The sequence below is a fragment of the Gossypium hirsutum genome, chromosome A13 (genome assembly GCF_007990345.1).
Source record: "Gossypium hirsutum isolate 1008001.06 chromosome A13, Gossypium_hirsutum_v2.1, whole genome shotgun sequence".
NCBI lineage: Eukaryota > Viridiplantae > Streptophyta > Magnoliopsida > Malvales > Malvaceae > Gossypium > Gossypium hirsutum.
In genome coordinates, this window is record NC_053436.1 from 67,338,870 (window position 1) to 67,354,884 (window position 16,015).

At 32.9% G+C, this 16,015-nt stretch overlaps 1 protein-coding gene across 4 annotated transcripts; it reads left to right on the forward strand.

Annotated features, from left to right (window-relative positions):
* Window positions 1-394: 394 nt before the first annotated feature.
* Window positions 395-9,685, forward strand: LOC107893845 (uncharacterized). Of its 4 annotated transcripts, none has more exons than XR_001683024.2 (3): window positions 439-2,900; window positions 2,988-3,032; window positions 8,939-9,685. XR_001683024.2 is itself a non-coding variant. In XM_016818948.2 (3 exons), exons 1-3 carry the CDS (start codon window positions 860-862, stop codon window positions 4,718-4,720), a joined length of 303 nt encoding a protein of 100 aa, XP_016674437.1. In that variant the 5' UTR covers window positions 444-859; the 3' UTR covers window positions 4,721-5,218. The 4 variants fall into 4 exon arrangements, 1 of the variants encoding a protein (XP_016674437.1); XR_001683022.2 differs by lacking the exon at window positions 8,939-9,685 and adding an exon at window positions 4,636-5,218; XM_016818948.2 differs by lacking the exon at window positions 8,939-9,685 and adding an exon at window positions 4,636-5,218 and having other exon boundaries at window positions 444-1,032.
* Window positions 9,686-16,015: the final 6,330 nt, after the last annotated feature.

Below are 16,015 nucleotides of genomic sequence, written 5' to 3' on the forward strand. Positions count from 1 at the left end.
AACTATAATTTTTTAAACAATATTGTTAAAATTATTTTAATACACTTAAAAATAATGAATTTAAAATTAAAAAGGACAATAATTATAAAAATAAAATAATCATAAATTTGTAAGTATTGCTATTATCACAAAAAAAATGATAAAATAAAATTAAAAAAAAACCATATTTTTTTCTTTCAAGTTTTATTCTCGTAAACAATTAAATTAACATATTTTTGTTAATATATTGATATCATTACTATTCATAAATTATTTTAAAATTTTGTAATATACAGTATCAGAATACAATTTTTTACACTATTTTTACCATATGTAAAAATATTATTTAAAAATAAAAACATTTCATTAAATAATGTTTAAATTTATTTTCACATTATTAATTAAATTTAAAAAATATCAAATAATTTATTATTACAAGAGTAAAAAAAACTAATATATATAATATTTTAATTAATATATAGAATCATACCCTAGTTTTTTGATATAGAGTTTTGATTCCATGACTTGTAGTTTGTAAAATATGTTAAAACCATTAATATATGATTTTGTAAGAAAGATTACTTTTTTCAATGTGCGCGTCTCATTCATGAATTATTGATATGGAATTCACGAGCACAATACATCCATTCATTCACAATCCAAGAACTTGGATATATCCCTCAAAATACTTCCTTTTTTTTTTACTGCTTAACTACCTAGAACATTTGCATTTCTTGCTTTGCTCTTAGAGTTCAATTATGGCAGAAACGTTTCTGTTAGATATTGCACAAAGGGTTGTGGAGAAAATAGCCCATCTCTCCATGGAAGAAGTTGCCTTGGCCTTTAATGTTGAAAGCGACTTGAGAAAGCTCAAGGAACCATGAGCAGCATTAAAGCTGTGCTGCTGGATGCTGAGCGGCAACAGCACCAGAATAAGAAGTTGCGCCTCTGTATGTGGAAGCTCAGAGACATCTTTTACGATGCTGAAGATGTTGATGATTTCAAGTGTGAAGCTCTCCGCAAACAGGCAATCATCCCAACATCAGCTTCAAGGTTCGATTTTTAGCTTCATGCTCTCTGCCTCTTTTCTTCTCTTTTAAAATGGGTCATAAAATCAAATCCATCAATCAGAGGCTAAACGAACTTGCCACTGTGAACAACTTTAATCTAGGACTAGGTACCGATAACCGGTATGTTTTTCACAGAGAAACTCACTCTTGTGTGAATTATTCTGATTTCATTGGTAGAGATGTAGATAAAGAGAATATTATTGATCTCTTGATGAAACCAAGTGAGGATCCAAACATCCCTGTCATTCCCATTGTTGGAATTGGGGGTTTAGGAAAAACCACTCTCACTCAATTGGTATACAATGATGATCGGTTACCAGATGTTTTCCATTAAAGATATGGATCTGTGTCTCAGATGAATTTGATCTTTCTAGACTGCTCAAGCTCATTATTCACTCCATAAATAAGGGACAGAAATGTGATAATTTAACGGTTGAAGCTTTGCAAATTTGTTTGAGAAGTCTTTTGAATGATAAGAAGTTTTTGCTGGTTCTCGATGATGAAACCGTGCGAAGTCGAGAGATATATTGGGATCAATGGATTATTTGTGTGGAAGCAAAATCATTGTGACCACTCGAAGTTTGAAGGTTGCCTTTATAATGAGTTCAATTCACCCTTACGAATTGAAACGTCTCCCTTTTAAAGATTGCTTGACTTTGTTTACAAAATGAGCATTTAATAATAAGGATGAGAAACAATATCCAAATCTAATGAAAATCCGGAAAGAAATTGTACAAAAGTGAAAAGGGGTTCCTTTGGCAGTGAGAACACTGGGAAGCCTATTTGTTTCTGAAAACTGATGAATCTTATTGGATCTCTATAAGAGACAGTGAAATATGGATGCTTGAATAAAGTGAAAATGATATTTTACCAGTGTTAAAGTTGAGTTACAATCATTTGCCATCCCATTTGCAACAATGTCTTGCCTTTTTGTCATTGTACAAAAAGGATGAGATCTATTATAGTGATCAAGTCGTCTATCTTTGAATGGCAAATGGACTGCTTGAGCACCCAAAGCCAAAGCAAGACTGGGAGGACGTTGGTGATCAATATTTGAATGAATTGATATCAAGGTGCCTCACCCAAATGAACCAAGATTATGGCGATGTGTTTACCTTCAAAATGCACGATCTAATACATGATCTTGCATTAGAAGTGTCCCAAAAAGAGTGTAAAATAGTGAATTGCCAAACAAAAACCATTGACGAAAATGTTCGACATTTATCATTTTGTGATGACAAGCAGATAAACGTTGCTCTAAGTTTTTACTAAATTGAAAAATGTTCGAACAGTAATGGTCCAAGAGGTTTCAAAGGAATCAAAGGCTATTCATGAATCTCTTGTAAGTCTCTGTGTCTCCAATTTTAAGTACATACGGGCACTTTGTCTACAGGATTCACCATTGGCAACTTTACCGAATTCCATTGGTGCCTTAAAACACTTACGAGAACTTGACTTGACCAACTGTTGCAATATAAAGAAACTTCCAAGTTCTTTCTATAAGCTTCGAAGGTTACAGTCATTAAGAATGAGGGGTGCTCCTTTGATGCAATTGCCTGTGAGCATGGAAAGCTTGATTGAGCTTAGATATCTAGAAATAACTATTAAAGATAAGAAATTGAAAGGAAGTCGATTAAGAAATTGGACTTCACTTCAATGCTTGGTGTTGGTTGATTGTGACAATTTTGAATGTCTATCCAAAAAAATGAAATGCCTCCCCGGACTTTCGCATCTAATACTTTACGGGTGTACGGAGTTGAGTAACAGATACTATATAAATGGGAGTTTAGATTGGCAGGGATGGCTTAAAAACGACTGTTTAAGAGATTGACTATTCAAATAAAATTTGAGGTATGCAGCCATACTTTAATTTCTGTATGTACAAGCCTTTTCTTTACTTTCTTTAAAAAGCCGAGATTTAATTGAAAATGTTATCAGGTATATACATGATTTGGAGGTTGCTTCTACTCAAAATAATAAGTGGTGAGCTTTTATTTACTGCCATAAATATGACAAACTTCTTTTTTCTTGTCATTTTTACTTAACATTCAAGTTACCTATTATTAGTTTTTCTTTAATATTGATTTTCCCTCTTTGAGAAGCTAATATCATATACTAACTTCTTGCAATTCCTCACAAACAAGGGAATATTAAGGTGGCACTATAATGGACATGTTGATTGGGAAAGGGGAAAATACTAAAATTTCAGAAATTTCATAAAAAAAAAAAACTTGCAATATGGTTTTTGTTTCCCTTTTTTGTAATTAAATATAAAGAAAAAAAATGGTGGGGATTTATACATTGATTGCACCTATAATTAAGGATGAGTGTGTTATTTAACCGAGCGAAAAATTTCGAGTTAGTCAAGTTGATGAATCTTATTTTATCATTGTAATTCAATTTAATTTTTTTTTAAATCAAATTAAGTGAAATGAAATTTGATTCGAATCAAATGTGAAGATGAATAAATCAGTAAAGCTATAGAAATTATTTACTTTATTTGCATTTTGATTTCAAATTATGAGTTTAAGTTCTAATAAGTCTGCACTTCTTGCTTCACATATTCCAAATTTTAAATGGCTCGATGTTATGTATTGTATTTTTTTTTAAAAAAATTGTAATATTTTTGTGTTAAGACTTAAAGTATTATGCATACTATATATATACTATATATATTCTACTTAATTTATATATTTTAATTTTTGTCTGTCTTTATTATCACTTATTTTTATATTACACATTTATGAACAGTTTAATAATGTATTTATTTTTCGAAATTGGTCAAATTTTGCTATTAATCCCTATATTATTTTTCAATTGTAAAACTAATCTGTGTATTTTAATTTTATCAAGTTTAGTTCTTGTACCTTTTGAATTTTAAATTTTTGTCTTAACCTAATTGGTAGCAATTAAATTGATTTGGTTAAATTCTACAATTAGTTATGTACTGACTATAAAGGGGTAGATTTAGTGTTTATTCTTCAAGTTGATAATTTTTAGTCCTTATTTTATTTTAAGTTTAAAAATATTGACTTGACACAAACGACAACTGCTAAATTCATTAATTACTTTTTTAGTAATATTTAAAATAGCAAACTTCATTACATATTGCTGCATAAGATTTGGAAATAACATAACTCAATTCAATAAATTTAGTAGCTGTAGTTTCTAAAGACTAAAATTTGAAATTTTGAAAAATATAAAAACTAAAATGATCAAATTAAAGTACATGGACTACACCTACATAGTCCAGAGACTAATATCAAAATTTAATCTTAGAAATATAATATACTCTCTTTTGATTCTTTTGAAAGTAATAAGAGTAATTTGAATACTTTAAAATATTTTAGTTAATTATTAATTATTTCTATTATTTTTTTATTTTCTTTTATTTTTATTGGAATTATATACTTTATGTCTATCAATGCTTTTTGTTACATTTTTAGTACTTCTTTATTTTTTGTTATTTTTTTCTTAGTATTTTTAAATAATTTTGATAAAGTTGAATATATCAAGTGACGTCAAATTATTATACAGATTTTTTTCATAGAAGACTCTTATAATCAACTAATTTTATCTATTGTAGCATGGTTAGTCATACTAGACCACATTGTTATAAGATGCTGAAAGATTTGAGATGGGGAAATGTTAGAAGACAAGTTTTAACTTAGCCAAGATACAACCAAAAACAAATATGGACGATGAAAAATCAATGGTTGATAGATGCACAAGTGAAATGTGAAGTGACAACTTATGCAACAACTTTTGAAAATCAACATGAAGATGTTTCTACTCTCTTAAGATCTCATGATAAAGAACTTTATTGTTCCACGACTTACATCTCCCACATACGAAATTGATGATGAGTTAGTATCCATTGCACTACTTACTGAAACATCTTATTGAGGGGAGTGTCTTGATGCTACAACTAAGGGGGAGTGTGCTAATGGTATTACTACAGGGGAATTTCTCTTTTCCATTCTTATTGTTATTATTTGTTTTGTATATTCTTGATGTTGCTTACATGTTATCACTTTTTATGGTTGATAAAACTTCAACTTATGGAGATGGTTATTCAATTGCAATTGCCTAATGTTCCTTTGGATTTTTGTCCAAAACAGGGTGATAGAATAAATTGAGTTTGAGGGGAACTTGGAACTTGTTGTTGATATTTGTGTTAAATTTATTAGTTGAAGAATTGGTTGTATTGCTTTAGGTCAAAAATAACAAAGAGGAAGATTGCTGACCTAAACTTTTAAAGTGGTTGTTTATGTGCCAAGGGAAGTGCCCACTTCCTCAATCACTACGCCAGGCACATAACTAGACTTATTTGTTAGCATGTTTGACCAAAATATTTTGATGATTTGGTTGCATCTTTTTTAGGATCTTGTGTAGCCAATCTCATGTTTATCATTAGGGAAAAGATTGAATCAATCAAGATTATTTTTCAAAGATTCTTATGTGGTCTACTTACCTATTATATTAAGATATGAAATCCATAAAGATATGAGTTGAGTTAATCATCTTTTGTATCCTTACATTAAAGATAATTGCTTTGATGAGATTTGGCAGATCATGATGGATTAAAGGTTAACTTGCTCTAAATAGTGAAGACAAGTGCTTTTTTTTTTAAGTGGCTATCGAAGTGCCAAAGAAATTGGCCACTTCCGCTAGCACATCGACAAGTAACTTGCCTTATTTGGTGCTGAAAATATTTTCAACCAAATCAGTTAGGCATTGACTTAAATGATCCTGTGCACGTGTGTTGGCTCTTATTTGATTATCCATCTTGTGGTCCAACAAATATTTTAAGATTCGATCAGATTGGATCAAGCAATCGAATCTTGTGAAATATGGAAATTGAATCGGGATAGATTAGAATACTTATCTTGATGATCTCTTATTTGTTCTAGACTCTATTAGGATATTTGTAAAGTCTTTTTATGAGGTTATTTTAATGGGATATTGATTGTAATTTATCTTTATCTTAGAAAGCCCTTAACTCTTATATATTTAAGGCTTGTTTAAGTTAGAACTATGTAGAGAGAGTACTCATCAGTTCATAGAGGAACATCGTTTTGTAAATGCATTTGAGATTACAAACTAAGTTCTTAAAGAGAGGATTTAATGGTGAGAGTTTTAGCCTTTGAGATACAAGAGTAAGGATTTTTTACTAGGATGTGTTAGAAATAGGTCCAGTGGTTATATTTGTTTCAAAAATAGTGGATTCATCTCACTAAGTTAGGTTTCATAGACGTAAGGAAATTAAACTGCATAATCAATTTGTTGTCCCCTATTTTTTTTTGTAGTGCTTGCAGAAGTGCCAACTTCCCCAACCATTACTGTAACACCTTTCGCCTAACCAAATCACCGAGTTCAAGCTACAGGATGCTATAGTCTTTTCCAAAGCAACTTCCATCAAATTTAGAATAAAATAATCATTACAAATAAGCATTCATGGAAATAACAATATTACAAACATTGGATATCATGAACAACCTTTCTCGGGTCTTATATGAACATTGAATGCTCTAAAGTTAACCTGAGACCAAACAAGGATCAAGTTGCAACATTTTCAAATTTTAAGGTTGATGTCACGACGTGAATGAATTCCTCGTCGCAACGTGGCATACTGACTTGGCTTCATTCTAACGATGGGGTTTCTCGTCACGTAGTGGCCTGAAGTCTAGAGCTCATCTGATGACCATCGTTTGACGTTGTGACGTAACATATTGTTTTAGTAAAAAATACATAAAATAATACTTGTCTCGTACCATTAACCAAATCGATCAATGATACGATTCAATACCAATCTTCCATAACTTAAAACAACATCAAGGACAAGCCAAACACTTAATATTTCCTACCAATCATATCATTACCAAGTCAAAACAAGATTAAATTAATATGAGTTCAACTATGGCCAATTTTGTCTAAGTGTCATCTAAACCAACAAAATACCAACTTACCTACGTCAAATTCATATCCAATTATGCCAATTCATTTGCCACAAGCAAAACTCAAATAATTTGCCAAAGCCTATGTAACAACCTATTTTTTAGTGGAATTTGAAAATAGTGATTTTGATGCCACAAATCCAAAAAGCGAGTTTGTAAATATTACCATTTGATATTTACGAGTTTAATATAATATTATAATAAAATTTGATTTGATAATTTATGTTATTTGAATGAATACTTAGGACCAAGTGGTAAACCCTTAAAGTCAAGTGGTTTTAGAATAAAAGGTTTCGGGACCCTATTTCTATAAATCAAGCAATATTTATGATGTGTTATTAGGGTTGTTGTAACAGCCCGGTTTTAGCTAAATCGGAACTGGTTTTGAGACCATAATTCTGAGATCGTAAAATTATTTTAATATTGTTTTTGGTGTTTACAGTATGTGAATTTATATGTGTGAAAATTTAGTGAGTTAATTTTATCGTTTAATAGCTCAATTTGAGAAAAATGACTAAATTGCGTAAAATGCAAACGTTGCATTCTATATGATAAAGGTGTCTATTTGTCATGGCTTATTAAATGGATGGTCCTTATGTTGTAATTTGACCCTTGATAGTGGAATTTGACATAAATGGGTATATATTAAGTGATTTTATAATGTTTTAATTAATGGTAGAATTGGTATTTGATTATTAAGTTAATATTAGTTAAAAATAAAACAAAATGCTCATTAATTCATGCCTTCATCAAAATATTATATAAAAGAAAAAGAAGAGCATTTTGGGCTTGTTTATTCGGCACCTTTAATCCTTGATTAAGGTATGATTTTTGATGATTTTTTTTTGTGATCGTTGCTTTGTATTCTAGCTAGCCCATGTCTCAATTTTTGAAAGTGTTGATGATTTTCAAAGTTTTTAATGATGAATGATTGAGCTTTATGATGTTTGATGATGAATTATGAAAGCCTGGTGCTTGATATACATGTTTTGTAAAGGTTTTTGACAAAAATGTCAATTAGGGATTAATTTGAGAAAAGTGTAAATTGAGGGGTTAAATCGTGAAATAAATGAAATTTTTGGGCTACTAGGGGTCCCTAGGAAGTTCGGTTAGGCTTGGGTGAAATTAAATTTTGTGTAAATTGTGTTTTTTGTGAAATAGGGACTAAAAGGAATAAATGTGTAACTTTAGGGGATAAAGTGAAAAAATGACAAAATATGTGTTTGTGGATTAAATTGAATGAATTGGTGTTTAAATGGGTTAATTTTGAATACATATAGATCAAGAAAGAAAGAATTTGGATTTAGATCGAGGAAAATTAAAGGTTATCGAGTAATCGATCCGATTCATCCATTCTGAGTACAAGGTAAGTTCGTAGTGATAAATGTTACAATTATGTTTTTAATGCTTTAATAATGCATAAATTGTATATATGTGGATACGATTGCGTATAACGATAAATCTATGATGTTTGGCACTTAGCGTGCGTTTGAAAATAGCTTCGGCTATAAATAGCATTTAGTGTGTGAATTGGAATAGCTTCAGTTATATGAGGCATTAAGTGTGCAATACTGAGATAGCTTTGGTTTAAGGTGATGGCACTAAGTGTGCGAGATCATTTTAGCTTCAGCTAATCACTAATACACTAAGTGCGTGAGTTCTTAAAGTATTGAAAGACTTTCGAATGAATTAATATGTTGAACAAAGAGGTGAGAATGAAATAAATAAATACAGCAAAGTACAGGTATGTACGATACCTATATGGTAGTTGATACTATGTGTATGAAGCTTGATGAATTGGTATATACATGTTAAATGGTTATGGATTAGAATTAAATGATGTTTTATATATTATGAACTATTGAATATTTTTGGTATGAACTAGCTAAGCTATGAAACTTACTCTGTGTGTTATTTGTCTTTGTTTTATAGAGTATCGAAGCTAGTTCGGACATCAGGGATCATCACGAACCATCATCACACTATCAAATCATCTTGTTGGTACTTTTGAAGCTTTGTATATATGGTAAATGGCATGTATAGGCTAGTGTTATTTTGGTATGTTTTTGAGTCATGATATTTGCCATGAGAATTGGTTGGTAATTATGGTATGTATAGCCATTTAAGTTGGCTTGAATTATATGTTTAGTAAGTGTTATATGTGATGTGTATAATGCTTTATGAATTGGTTTGGTTTGAGATGATGATATGATGAATTAGTCAATAGGAAATATATGCAAGTTGTGATGATTTTGGCATAATGATTTGGTTTATTTTGTATGTGGAATTGATTAGTTAAAATGGTTGATGATAGATGGGATGTTATGTGTATGATTTGGATGGTTTTGGTTGCTTATAAATGACTTGAAATGGTACCAAATAGGTTGATTTGTATGCATGATTGTAGGGTGGAAAATTCACTTTTCAAATGGCCTATTTTTGTCCACACAGGTAGAGACACGAATGTGTGTCTCAGCCGTGTGCAACACATGGTCATGTTACATAGCCGTGTGTCCCTTGAGGTAGCACTACGAATTTAAGTCAGTCTTGAGTACGGCATTGACACACGGGTTGTCTGACGACCGTGGTGAGGCACACAACCTTCGCATATGGGCGTGTGTGGCCATTTCGAAAGGTACACAGGCTAGACACACAGGTGTGTGGTTGGCCGTGTGCCCAAGTCAGTAACCCTTCTAGTTTTCCCACGGGCGTGTCACCGGCCTTGTGGTACAAGTCAGTATGTACACTCTGTTTCCACACGGCCTATGATATGGGTGTGTCCGGTAGCCGTTTGAGGCACACAGCCTTCTTACACAGGCTTGTGACCTATGAATGTAAAATTTTTCTAAGTGTTCGAAAATTTTTATATGTGATCGGTTTTGTCCCAACCACTCTTAAGCATGTTCTAAGGTCTTGTAGAACCTTATAAGGGAAGTGTGAATGTTTGCGAATGGTTTTTGATAATGAATGTTTAAATGTATGTGAATGGGATATATTATTCAGTAATGCCTCGTAACCCTATTCTGGTGTTGGATATGGGTTAGGGGTGTTACATTTATTGGTATCAGAGCTACGATTTAGTCGGTTCTAGGACTAACGCAGCAAATAAGAGTCTAGCTATACATGCCACATATATAAACTGCGATAGTGTGATGGTTCCTGATAGTTAAAATGTGTTTTTCATATAGCAAGTAGATCCCAATCGAGCAATAGCTGACAATGTAGAAAGTAATGTGCCTGCTCCCACTCAAGGGACAGCGCCAACTGAAACTGGATCGATTTCTAGTAACCAAGGGGGAGAGGATAAGCAAGCCTTCTTCCAAATGATGAGTGAATGGTTCATGGAATTCGTACGAACGAATCCGGCTGCTCAACAACCTCCACCCCCACTTGTTCCTCAACAAGTCCCGGTTTTGCCACCAATATTAGATCTAATTCAATTGAGGAAACCACCTGTTTTTAAGATTCGTAAACACGGGGCTGAAGAGTTTTGGGGTACAATTGATGATGATGCTGAGAGAGCTGAGTTCTGGCTTGAGAACACTATCCGAGTATTCAATGAATTGTCCTGTACTCCAGATGAATGTATCAAATACATAGTATCCTTGCTTAGAAATAATGCATATCACTGGTGGAAAACATTGACATAAGTAGTTTCTAGAGAATGGGTTACTTAGGAATTCTTTCAAACTGAATTCCAGAAAAAGTACATAAGTCAGAGATTCCTCGATCAGAAACATAAAGAGTTTCTAGAATTGAAGCAGGATTGAATGACTGTCACTGAGTACGAAAGAGAATTCATTCGATTAAGCAAATATGCCCAGGAATATGTGTTTACTGAGGAGATCATGTGTAAAAGATTTGTTGACGGGTTGAATGAAGATATAAAGCTGTTAGTTGGGATACTTGAACTGAAAGAATTTGTAGTATTGGTTAAGAGGGCTTTTAAAGCCAAAAATCTCAGCAAAGAAAAGAGAAAAGCTGATTCAGAGGCAAGAGATTCGAGGAAGAGATTGATGAATAAATCTTATCATTCTTTATTGAAGAAATCTAGATACTGTTTTAACCGATCGACAGCTTCAGCGGGGTATCAGAATAGATATCGCGTGAAGCAATATACCAATTCTAAAGCTCAAGCCACGTCAGTATCGAGTGTTGGCAATGTAAAAGATGTTAAACCTGAGTGTCAACAATGTGGAAGACAACATTTTGGAGATTGTTGGGGGAAAAGTAATAATAGAACTTGTTACAGTTGTGGTTCACGAGATCACTTTATTAAATATTTTCCAGATTTAGCTGAAAAAGATAATGTACAGAACGTAAGGCTGAGTAACACTGCAGCTAGAGGTAGACCATCCAAAAACACGAGTAATGTGTGTGGTGGTAGAGGTGTGACAAGAGACACTGCAGTAAGATCTGATGCTAGAGTACCTGCCTGAGCCTACGCTATTAACGCTCGCAAAGAAGCATCATCTCCAGATGTCATCACCGGTACTTTTACTCTTTATGATACTAAAGTTATTGCATTAATAGATCCAAGATCAACTCATTCATATGTAAGTGTGAATTTGGTATCTAGTAAGACTTTGCCTGTAGAGTCTACAAAATTTGTAATTAGAGTATCGAACCCCTTAGGTAAGTGTGTTTTGGTTGATAAAGTGTGCAAGAACTGTCCATTGATGATTCGGAATAATTATTTTCTGGTCGATTTAATGTTGTTACCATTTGATGAGTTTGATATAATTTTTGGTATGGATTGGCTAACATTGCATGACGCTATTGTGAATTGCAAAAGAAAGATGATAGATTTGAGATGTCAGAATAATGAGTTTATTCGAATTGGGTCAGATGATCTGAATGGTTTGCCAGCAGTGATTTCTTCGATGTTAGCTCAGAAATATGTGAGAAAGGCTTGTGAAGCTTATTTTGCTTATGTGCTTGATACGTAAGTGACGGAAAAGAACATTGAATTAGTGCCAGTTGTATGTGAGTATCCAGATGTGTTCCCTAAAGAGTTACCGGGTTTACCACTGGTTCGAGAGGTTGAGTTTGGCATTGAGTTAATGCCGAGTACAAAACTGATATCAATAGATCCATACAGAATGGCTCCAACAGAGTTAAAAGAATTAAAAGCTTAGTTGCAAAAATTAACCGATAGAGGATTTTCACGATCGAGTTTTCTGCACTGGGGTGCTCCTGTGTTGTTTGTGAAAAAGAAATATGGCACGATGAGAATGTGTATAGACTACCGACAGCTTAATAAAGTGACAATCAAGAACAAATATCCTCTACCCAGAATTGATGATTTGTTTGATCAATTGAAAGAGGCTACAGTGTTTTCAAAGATAGATTTGAGATCTGGTTATTATCAGTTGTGACTTAAAGACTCTGATGTTCCAAAGACTGCTTTTAGAACGAGGTACCAGCATTATGAATTTTTAGTTATTCCTTTCAGACTAACAAATGCACCTACTGTCTTTATGGATTTAATAAACTGGATTGTCAGACTGTATCTAGATCAATTTATTGTTGTGTTCATAGAGGATATCTTGATCTATTCGAGAAATGAAACTGAGCATGCCGAGCATTTGAGAATTGTATTGCAGACTCCGAGAGATAAGCAGTTATATGCAAAGTTCAGTAAATATGAATTTTGGTTGAGTGAAGTTGGTTTTCGGAGGCATATTGTGTATGCATAGGGTATTCGAGTCGATCCGAGCAAGATTTCTGCAATAATGGATTGGAAGCTTCCGAGAAATGTATCCGAAGTCTGTAGTTTTCTGGGACTAGCTGGCTATTACCGACAATTTGTACAAGGCTTTTCGATAATTGCGACTCCATTGACAAGATTACTTTAGAAAGATGTAAAGTTTGAATGGTCCAAGAATTGTCAGAAAAGTTTTGATTAGTTGAAAGCTTTATTGACCGAAGCTCCGGTGTTAGTTCAGCCAGAATTGGGTAACGAATTCGTAATTTATAGTGATGCATCGTTGAATGGTATGGGCTGTGTTTTGATGCAGGAAAGCAAAGTCATAGCTTATGCATCAAGACAGTTGAAGCCGAATGAAAAGAATTATCCGAAACACGATTTAGAGTTAGCATCCATTGTATTTGCGCTGAAGATTTGGCATCATTATTTGTTCGATGGGAAATGCCATGTTTACTCAGATCACAAGAATTTGAAATATTTGATGACTCAGAAAGATTTGAGCTTACGACAATGGAGATGGCTTGAATTACTAAAAAATTAAGAATTAATAATTGATTATCATCTGGGAAAGGCTAATGTTTTTGCTGATGCTTTAAGCCAGAAATCTTTATTTGCTCTAAGTGCAATGAATACTCAATTGACTCTTTCTGATGATGGCTCGATTGTAGCTGAGTTGAAAGCGAGACCATTGTTTTTACAACAGATTTTTGAAGCTCAGAAAGTTGATAATGAATTGTTAGCTAAAAGAGCTTAATGTCATTTGAATTCTGATTCAGAGTTTCGAGTTGATGATGATGATTGTTTAAGATTCAGATGCCGAATTTGTGTTCCGAAAAGTTCAGAGTTGATTCAGATGATTTTAAATAAAGCTCATAATAGTCAATTATCTGTACATCCGGGAAGTATGGAAATGTATAATGATTTGAAACAGCTTTATTGGTGGCATGGTATGAAACGTGACATTTCAGAGTTTGTTTCTAAGTGTTTAATTTGTCAGCAAATTAAATCTAAACATCAGGTACCGTCAGGTTTATTGCAACCTATTATGATTCCCGAGTGGAAATGGAATAGAGTGACTATGGATTTTGTTCCGGGTTTACCCCTATCTCCGAGTAAGAAAGATGTAATCTAGGTTGTTGTTGACAAATTGATGAAATCAGCTCATTTCATTCCTGTACGTATGGATTCCTCACTTTATAAGTTAGCTGAGTTATATATCTCCAAAGTTGTGAGATTACACGGGGTACCTATTTCTATTGTATCGGACAAATATCCGAGATTCACATCGAGGTTTTGGAAGAAACTACAAGATGCGCTAGGTACAAAGCTACATTTTAGTACCGCATTTCACCCGCAGATGGATGGTCAATCTGAGCGAGTTATTCAGATACTCGATGATATGTTGAGATGTTGCATTCTTGAATTTGAAGGTACGCGGGAAAAGTATTTGCCGTTGATTGAATTCGCATAGAATAATAGTTTTCAATCGAGCATTAAAATGGCACCATATGAAACTTTATACGGTTGGAAGTGTCGAACACCATTATACTGGACTGAGTCAAGCTAGAATAAGATTCATGGGGTTGATCTGATCAGAGAGACTGAAGAAAAAGTAAAAGTAATCTGTGATAGTCTGAAAATAGCTTCGGATCATTAGAAATTGTATGCAGATTTAAAAAGAAAAGATATTGAGTTTCAAATCAGAGATAAAGTGTTTATAAAAGTATCTCCATGGAAGAAAATACTTCGGTTGGGTTGTGAAGGCAAATTAAGTCCGAGATTCATCGGGCCATATAAGATTGTCGAACGTATTCGACCGGTTGCTTATAGGATGTTGTTGCCACCTGAGTTAGAATGAATTCATAACGTATTTCATATATCGATGCTAGGAAGATATAGATCAGATCCTTCGCATGTCATTTCCCCAACTGAGGTTGAAATTCAGCCTGATATGTCTTATGATGAAGAACCGATACAGATTTTAGCTCGTTAGATCAAAGAGCTGAGAAATAAAAGAATAACATTAGTGAAAATATTGTGGCATCGACATGGGGTTGAAGAAGCTATGTGGGAACTTGAGGATGCTATGAGAAAGCAATATCCAAACCTATTCACTGGTAAGATTTTCAGGGACAAAAATGCCTAAGGTGGGAGAGTTGTAACAGCCCGGTTTTGGCTAAATCAGAACAGTGGTTTTGAGACCAAAAATCTGAGGTCTTAAAATTATTTTAATATTATTTTTGGTGTTTACAGTATGTGAATTTATATGTGTGAAAATTTCGTAAGTTGATTTTATCGTTTAATAGCTTAATTTGAAAAAAAAAGACTAAATCGCGTAAAATGCAAAAGTTGCATTCTATATGATAAAGGTGTCTATTTGTCATGGCTTATTAAATGAAAGGTCCTTATATTGTAATTTGACCCTTGGTAGTGGAATTTGACATAAATGGGTATTTATTAAGTGATTTTATAATGTTTTAATTAAGGGTAGAATTGGTATTTGATTATTAAGTTAATATTAGTTAAAAATAAAACAAAATGTTCATTAATTCATGCCTTCATCAACTGATTATATCAAAGAAAAACAAGAGCATTTTGGGCTTGTTTATTCGGCACCTTTAATCCTTGATTGAGGTATGATTTTTGATGATTTCTATGTTTTTGTGATCATTGCTTTGTATTCTAGCTAGCCTATGTCTCAATTTTTGAAAGTGGTGATGATTTTCAAAGTTGGCATTGATGAATGGTTGAGCTTTATGATGTTTGATGATGAATTATGAAGGCTTGGTGCTTGATATACATGTTTTATAAAGCGATTTTTGACAAAAATGTCAATTAGGGATTAATTTGAGAAAAGTGTAAATTAAAGGATTAAATTGTGAATAAATGAAAGTTTTGGGCTGCTAGGGGTCCCTAGGAAATTCGGCTAGGCTTGGGTGAAATTAAATTTTGTGTAAATTGTGTTTTTATGAAATAAAGACTAAATTGAATAACTGTGTAACTTTAAGGGCTAAAGTGAAAAAATGCCTAAATATGTGTTTGTGGATTAAATTGAATGAATTGATGATTAATGGGTTAATTTTGAATACATATAGATCAAGAAAGAAAGAATTTGGATTTAGATTGAGGAAAATCAAAGGTTACCGAGTAATCGATCCGATTCGTCCATTCTGAGTACAAGGTAAGTTCGTAGTGATAAATGTTGTTACAATTATGTTTTTAATGCTTTAATAATGCATAAATTGTATATATGTGAATACGATTGCGTATGACGATAAATCTACAATGTTTGGCATTTA

Bases quoted from the DNA above. Each gene is read 5' to 3' on its own strand.
- LOC107893845 (XM_016818948.2), top strand. From the start codon at position 860: ATGAGCAGCATTAAAGCTGTGCTGCTGGATGCTGAGCGGCAACAGCAC. The intron at 1,033-2,987 runs GTTCGATTTTTA...AAATGTTATCAG, and splicing joins ATCCCAACATCAGCTTCAAG to GTATATACATGATTTGGAGG. The intron at 3,033-4,635 runs GTGAGCTTTTAT...TATCTATTGTAG, and splicing joins TCTACTCAAAATAATAAGTG to CATGGTTAGTCATACTAGAC.